The 7,500-nt window shown below is 35.2% G+C and overlaps 1 protein-coding gene across 5 annotated transcripts in view; it reads left to right on the top strand.

The window, feature by feature from the left end:
- The first annotated feature begins 534 nt into the window (after nt 1–534).
- The window catches only part of LOC125030912 (TIP41-like protein), an 18,807-nt gene continuing 11,841 nt past the window's right edge, over nt 535–7,500 (top strand). Inside the window, exons 1-3 of one of the 5 annotated variants that reach the window (XM_047621267.1) lie at nt 535–588; nt 4,616–4,783; nt 5,967–6,146. In XM_047621267.1, coding sequence (XP_047477223.1) covers nt 4,617–4,783; nt 5,967–6,146 — 347 coding nt within the window. In that variant the 5' untranslated portion in view covers nt 535–588; nt 4,616. Of the gene's footprint in view, nt 631–943; nt 969–3,313; nt 3,690–4,615; nt 4,784–5,966; nt 6,147–7,500 lie in introns of those variants that run through there. The other 4 variants (XM_047621269.1, XM_047621268.1, XM_047621271.1 and 1 more) reach the window with 4 other exon arrangements.

The following is a 7,500-nucleotide window of genomic DNA, read 5'->3' on the forward strand; positions in this document are numbered from 1 at the left end:
GCTTAGTATCTTAGTTTCTTAAAATCTTGGCTATCTTAAAATCTTAGTATATTAGTACCTTCGCATCTTAAAATCATGGTATTTTAGTATCTTAGTATCTTTAACTCTGTATTTTCGTATCTTAAAATCTTAATATCTTAGTATCTTAAAATCTTGGGGTCTTTGTATCTTAAAATCTTGGGATCTTAATGTCTTAGTATCTTAAAATCTTAGTATCTTAGTATCTTAGCGTTTTAAATCTTAGTATCTTAGAATCTTAGTATCTTAAAATCTTAGTATCTTAGTTTCTCGCACTTGTATTCACGTAAAAACGCGTGATGTGACACAAGCAGACGAAATTGATCTGCACTAAATACGGTTTACTTACCGAGTTAAAGGCATTTATCTAGTATGGATTCGCATTAGTAATTCCGTATTTGTAGGAGTAACTATTACAGTCTAGTTTATTTTTATCATATTGTCTTTTTTTTTTATTCGGTATAAGATATCTAATTATAATTTTATACCAAAAGAATTCTCGATTACGGAGTCCTGATTTAAGACTGTGTGTTTACAAGCAATACAAATTCACATTTCATGAAAACAAAGGTGTATTATTCTGTGAGAAAACGTTGTCTCTTACTTTAACGGGTATTTTAAGTGTTTTATTCATTCTGTGAAGTGTAATGTTGTTGAAGGAAATTAGAGTTTTGACCATATAACTTGTATTTATTATATGGTACTTGTTATTAGATGGCAGTGGTGTGCTAGATTCGCCTTTTGAACTAATTTTAGCATAAGGTCAATAATTTCACGTGCATATAAGTGCATGCCTTGAAGTAGTATATTTGAATATGTGGTAGAAAATAAATAAAGGTTATATTAACGGTGCGTGAGGCAACATAGTGGCGAGTATACTTTGCGCTTCAGAGAAACAAACTTGTACCATGGATATTCAGCGATTAGGGCTTGGATTGGTTGATTACTTGGTGAGATATTGCAGGTGGATGGATAAATCTTGCAAAATTACAAGTGATGGAGGTTTGTTTACTGTTGCCAAAGCACAAGAGCAGAGGCTGCAGCATTGGTGGAATTGCCATCCCTCTCCGTCAAGGCCTTTTTTCATTTCCTTCAGAATTTGAGGCTTTCTGCAATTATTGCATGCTAACAGAATGCCTCCCATATGAAGACAGTTGTGATTGTTTCCATTCGACTAACTTCTGTCTTGATCTTGTGCATTGGAGGTTCTGCACAACTAGAATGATTTTTATTGATAAATTAGATAGAACAGGTTAATGTAAACATTAGTTGATATTCTAGAATGTTTCTATATACAATATAAATAATTATGGTTAGTCCATTTCCATATAGAAAGTTGATATAGAACCACAAAAATAGATTGAAAAAAGTGCTATTTTGATAGGGCCTTCATGATTTATATTGAATAGTAGGGGCTGGACCACTGAGGGGGAGAGTAGGTGGTAAAACTTCCTGGGAACTCGGGATGCAAAGAGCCATAAATAAGGAAGTTTAAATCTTTTTCCAAAAATAGACCATTGAGTTAATTGCACTTTTGCCTATGGTAATTTTTGAAAAGCTTTGTTATTTCTTGAATATGGAAGTGTAGCTGCTTGAGGCTAGACCCAGTGATTGGCGGGATCTTTGCGCCATTGGTGCTTAACTGAAGCCACAGACTTCTACCATATGTACTCAACAAGAGCTTTGACTATTTGTGGGTAGTCTAGAAGCTCTATTATGCCAGAATATAGATTACAGGTACTTGTTGCCATTTTGTTAGATTGCTGAGGGCATGGAGGTAAAAGCAAGTACAGAAGCAACTCTGAGTGTCTCTAAAAAGCAATTATGGACTTCCTTTTACTTTCTGTATATATATATTTTTTTTGCAGCTAATATGTTATTTGTTTGTTTGTTAAAAACTTTATTTTTGTATCATTTTCTTTATATCCAAACAGAGATAGCCTTAAAGTATTGCAAGTTACCAGGGTAATATTATTTAAAAGATTTACCTGTCAATAAGTTCATGTGTATTTCAATATCATAAATTTACAATGCAGTGTAAAGTGCCTGCATCCATGTGCTGCTGTGTGGCCTGGCTGATAATGCTGCCTTTTGCATTCTTATGGCCTTTACCATAATTTTCCTCTATATCCTGTTCTGTATATATAGAGTATGTAGTTTTGTTTGTGCAAAAGCTTGAAATGTATTTAACTGCAAAGTTTGTCAATGGGATTTTATATCTTGTATCTTACTAGCATTACTATGTTAGCTATGTTACACTGAAAGTAATGATATCTATGGAGGTAAATGTCAAGAAGACACTCATGCACCTTCTTGCCAAACTGCAGGTGGTTGAGCTTTTTTAGCCTGTGCTGGACTTGATGCACAGGGACCATGATGATTGCATGTCCCTATATTATTATCTTAATTTACTTCAGATTGTAGGCCATCTATCATAAATCAAAAGTTTTAAATAAATTTAGATAGAATACAGCTAAAATAGGTGTTAGAAAAAGTCCCTTCAGTTATCTTCTTAATTTAGGTACTGAGACACATCTATACATGGCATTGTGAATTTGGTGTATTAATTTTCTTTACAAGTACATGACTTCACGAGTGCATAGTCACTAAGGATTATACCTAGTATACCTATCTTATTTATTATATATGTACTATATTCATTGAAGTTTTTGCAAAGAAAATTTTATTTCTGTTACTCTTGGTATTATTTATAACAATATGATAATAACAGTGTCAGTAATGACAATCACTGTATATATGTTTTTTAGAAGCCACTGATATTTGAACAAAGTCAACAGAACAAAAACCATAATTGACAGGGTATATACTTAGTGCCAATAGTTTAAATATTCCCCTCTAGGGAAAGCTTCCACTATACAAAAGATGTTGAATGTTAACCCATTGGATCCAGGTGATATCACTCTCATGTCATGAAAAAATTTGGCTGAGGGCCGGGATGACAGGAATGAATCATGAATGTACAGAGATCTTGGAGAATGATTAGATTTGATGGGCATTTAAGAAGGTGTTCCCCCCAATCCCTTGCCCGTTGTTGCCGTGGGGGGGCTTAGGAAGAGGAGACTGAGGCCCAATGTAGAGGATCACCCCTACCTTGAACCTCAGCCCTTGCCTCAACTGATTTTGCATGGTCTCCTTCTCCTCTTCTCCTTTCTTTCTCCTGCTCTTCTTCATCCCTCCTTCTGTCCACTTATCCTTATCGTTAACTTTTTTTTATCCTTTTCCCCACAATACTTTGTCATAATGCTGTGTGACCTTTGATGTCTGGCACATTTGTTTGTTTTGACCATTTATCATTCTGGAAATCTGCAAACATTGCCTTGTGAATCAGAAAACTTCTTACTTGGGGGCTTTGCCTCCAAGCCCTATTCTAGAAAATGTTCAATTGGTAAATAAATAGGAAGGGGCTCTTGCATTATTTCCACCAGTATGCATACCATCCATGATCCATGGCTGGAATAGCACCGGCTCCAGGTCGGACAGTATCTCCATGCTCAGGATCCTATTCCTGCCCACCATGCAGAAAAGACAAACTAACATTGCAAAGAAGATTCTTCTTGTGGGCCTACAAGCCATGCACCTGTGAAAGTAGCCTAAGCCTGTTGCTCAGATTTTGGGTCACATGTGGGCTGCAAGACACCCATATCAAAGAGGTTTAAAAGATGCACACAGTTTGTTTCTTAAGTAGATTCTTTTTTTCTCATTATTTTCTATACAGGCTATTTGAAATATTAGTGAAATATTAGTGCAATATCAAGCTGACACAATAGCCTCAATACTATAAGTGCTCAGTCAAAAGCAAAGGATCTGCTTACTACAGTCCTTTATTTGATGATGAATTGCTAGAGAGATCTGTAAGCTCTATTGCCAGAATATGTTTAAATGTATAAGGAGTAGGTTTGTTGTATTTCCTGGAATACCAAAGAGATGAAGGGAAACCAGCAACAAGCAAGTGTTTGTGGCACATGAATTATTGGTTAACAGTTGGATATAATATTTAGGCCAGTGGAGCATGCATGGGCATTTTATTAACATTTACCCAAATGATGCAGATAATGATAAACAATATGACCATATGAAGGTGGACAAAAATGACATGATATTATCGTTGTATGGCAATTTTCTTCCAGTTCCATTACCTCTAAATTACCCTCTATTCCCCTACCCCCTTGTACCCCTTTGTCTCTGTCAGTTATACCAGCACCATATGGGACCTCTTTTGACAAGTGAATTCATGTAATGAATATGAAATAAGACTTGTCTTAAGGTATAGCTTGTGTATCCCTAACAAACATACCACCATTCCCCCAGTCTTTGTATCCTTGTGTCTGAACCAGTTATAGGAGGATGTCTTGATGTTCCTGCCTTTTTTTTTTTTTAGTGTGAATTACCTTGGTAAGCATAAAATAAGAATTTACATTATCCCACACAAAAAGCAATAGACCTATAACAGACTAAACTAAAACTATTTCCTCTCCCTCCCTACCAGCAAACAAAAATAAAACTGACACCCCTCCCTCCCTACAAAAGCCCTTTGTTTTTCATTTTCATTTTAATCTAAACTACAGATCTTTTGCAGAATGTCGCGTGCAGCAGAACCAAAGTTACCCTCTCCAAGGGAAGCAGAATTTCTGTTTGATGACTGGACAATAAATGTGACAAAAAGCCATATCATGGGGTCTCATTGCGAGGTCCAAGGTGGATGTGGTGAATCCCAGGAGCCTGAAAAACTATGTAATCTTTGCCGGTAAGAAGAGATAGAAGATATTTCAAGAAAGACCATACAAGAATTGCATTTTGATTAGATGTTAAGAATTTCTACATAGGATTTGGGCAGCACTTATTCTAGTAATACATGATTTTAGATCTCATATCAATGTTACTAGAATAATTTAATTTGTAAAATTAAATAATTAGGCACTTTATGTTGGGTCATTCTTTCTCAGAACACCAAAATTTTAATAAATTTGGTCTGTGTAGCCCAATATCTTTCACAGGCAGAACTAAAAATTTTTGAAAAAAAATTGAATGGTTCTTGAGATATGGCCTGTTGCAAGTGTAAAGAAAAAGCAAAGTTTAGACCTGTATAACTTTTCTTATTTGATCATCAAGAAAACAGACATTTACCGTGCTTATAGATAGTACGTTAAAGATTTAGGATAATGAGTTTGATATTCTCAGGTATACCTATTTACTAAGATATAAGCCTTGAATTATGCCCTTTGTACAATGCACACAATTTTTCAAACAAATTCAAGGGCTCTCAGAAATGAATATTTGTTTACTACTGGGCAAAATTTTTCTTAGCATTCAAAAAATAGACAATGATACTCTAAAACCACTAAATATCATTGTTCTACCTTGTCTAATAAGGACTTTTCATATTTGGGAAAATCTGTTGTAAATGGCTGGTGAGCAAAGTACTCTGAGTACCAAATATTATCGACATAACTCAATAGATAAAAAATATTATGTCCCAAATGGCTTTGAAGCAAAGTTAGGCCTCGTTTATAAAAGGAAATATCATTGCTGTAGTTGGTTAAATAAAAAAGTTAAAAGCCGTCAACTCAACCCCTTGATTGTTTTGTTTTATGTAATAGCCCTCTAGGAATTGAGAAAAAAAAAATCATTTTAAAGATGACATACTGTATGGATTAAAAACTAGGGAAAGAAAGAATATCGGTATTGACACAAAGAAAAATTGACCAGAAAAGTGGGTGTCAATATGTTTTTAATAAGTCCCAGTTTTAATCATACTAATTAGTCCAATAGTAACCAAATATTTTATCTGAGAGCCCTTGGCTTTGATTTTTTAAAGATGTGTATTTTCCAAAGTCAAGTCAAGGAGCAGAGCCAGAGCTGGGCTTTTTATTCCATAGGTTATTAAATCAATAGAACAGAAATAATAGTATTGTGTTATCTCTTTCCAGATATGAGCATATTTTACAGCTTCCCTCCCTACCAGATATGGTCTTTGCAGACAACACCCTAAAAATCTCTCATAAGGGGGGAGGCAGCATTAAATTCAATGCTCTAGATGCTCTCCAGTGTGTAAATGTACATGAGGAAAACCTACAGGTTGCACATGCTGAAGCATGGAAAGAGGCAAGGTGAGAATATATATGTATATAGATAGATAGACAGATAGATAGATATTAGATGTATTGATAGTTAGATAGACAAATAGAGAAAGATTGGGATAATACATGCTTATGTGTGCATGTGTGCATGTGCGTCCACACACACACACACACACACACACACACACACACACACACACACACACACACACACACACACACACACACACACACACACACACACACATAAACGCATAAACGCATACACACATACACACATACACACAATTAAATAAATAGGTGAATAAAGTAATGAAAATAGTAATAACGTTTAATATTAGTAACACTATTGAATGAGTAAACAGGTTTAAGAAATTAGAATTAAAAGAAGAAAGGGGTTATTAGCAACATTTCCCCTCTTGTCCACTCCCAACAATGTGAGATGAGCAGTTAGCGTGTAGGATGATTGCTGGAGATGTGATTAACATACATTATTTTATTATAGTGTCAGTAATATATCTCCTTCCCAATTCCCTCAGTGATGTTCTATTATATGCATCACAAGATAATGTTGTAAGAATGAGAGAATGCTTCTGCTTAGTGCTTTAAGGATAAGGGATTTTGAAGCATTCTCTCATCCTTATTGTGTCATTAAGTGTAGTGCTAAGAAAAATTGGCATCAGTATAATTAAGGATAGAAGTAACACCCATTGTGCCTATTGCTTCACTTTTTTAGATGGTGGGGATGGAGTCGTTGCTTGATTAATGTTACAAATATATAGAATATAAAAAAAGAAATATAAATAAATAAACATTGCTTGCATCACAAACTCCCTTACAAAGACTTGGGTTCTGGCAGGTGGCAGCTGTTACCTGAGTGGATGCCCCTCCTTATAACCTTATGTCAGCAGGTTTATTTACTTTAGATTTAGATTTGTTACACACAGATGGCTCCACTTGTGCTCAGCAGCAAGGAGTCTATCAGTTGGCCCGAGTGATCGATTCTTATTTCCCCGTTCCTTGAATTGACGGGAAAATGCGTTTTTCTTTCTAGTGCTACTAATACTGACATTATTGTCATTATTATTGATATTATAATTATTAAATTGTTATTAAAATATTGATAACATCAAAGACAATAAAATAATGGAAGTGAAGCTTTCTAAAAATGAAAGAAAAGGGTAAACAGATGAGATAGATTAGACTAATAGTTTACTCCTTGGTGACTAAGCACTTGTAGAGCCATCTATATGTAAAGACAATAGATAAACTTCTTATTACAAAGAGCATGGCACTACAGTCTTGCCATCCGCTGACGTTGGGTTAACCTCGGATGAATGATGCTGGATTCGGACGCAGGCGAACTGGGTGACAGACCCTCATG

Source organism: Penaeus chinensis, chromosome 12, assembly GCF_019202785.1.
Source record: "Penaeus chinensis breed Huanghai No. 1 chromosome 12, ASM1920278v2, whole genome shotgun sequence".
Taxonomy (NCBI): Eukaryota; Metazoa; Arthropoda; class Malacostraca; order Decapoda; family Penaeidae; genus Penaeus; species Penaeus chinensis.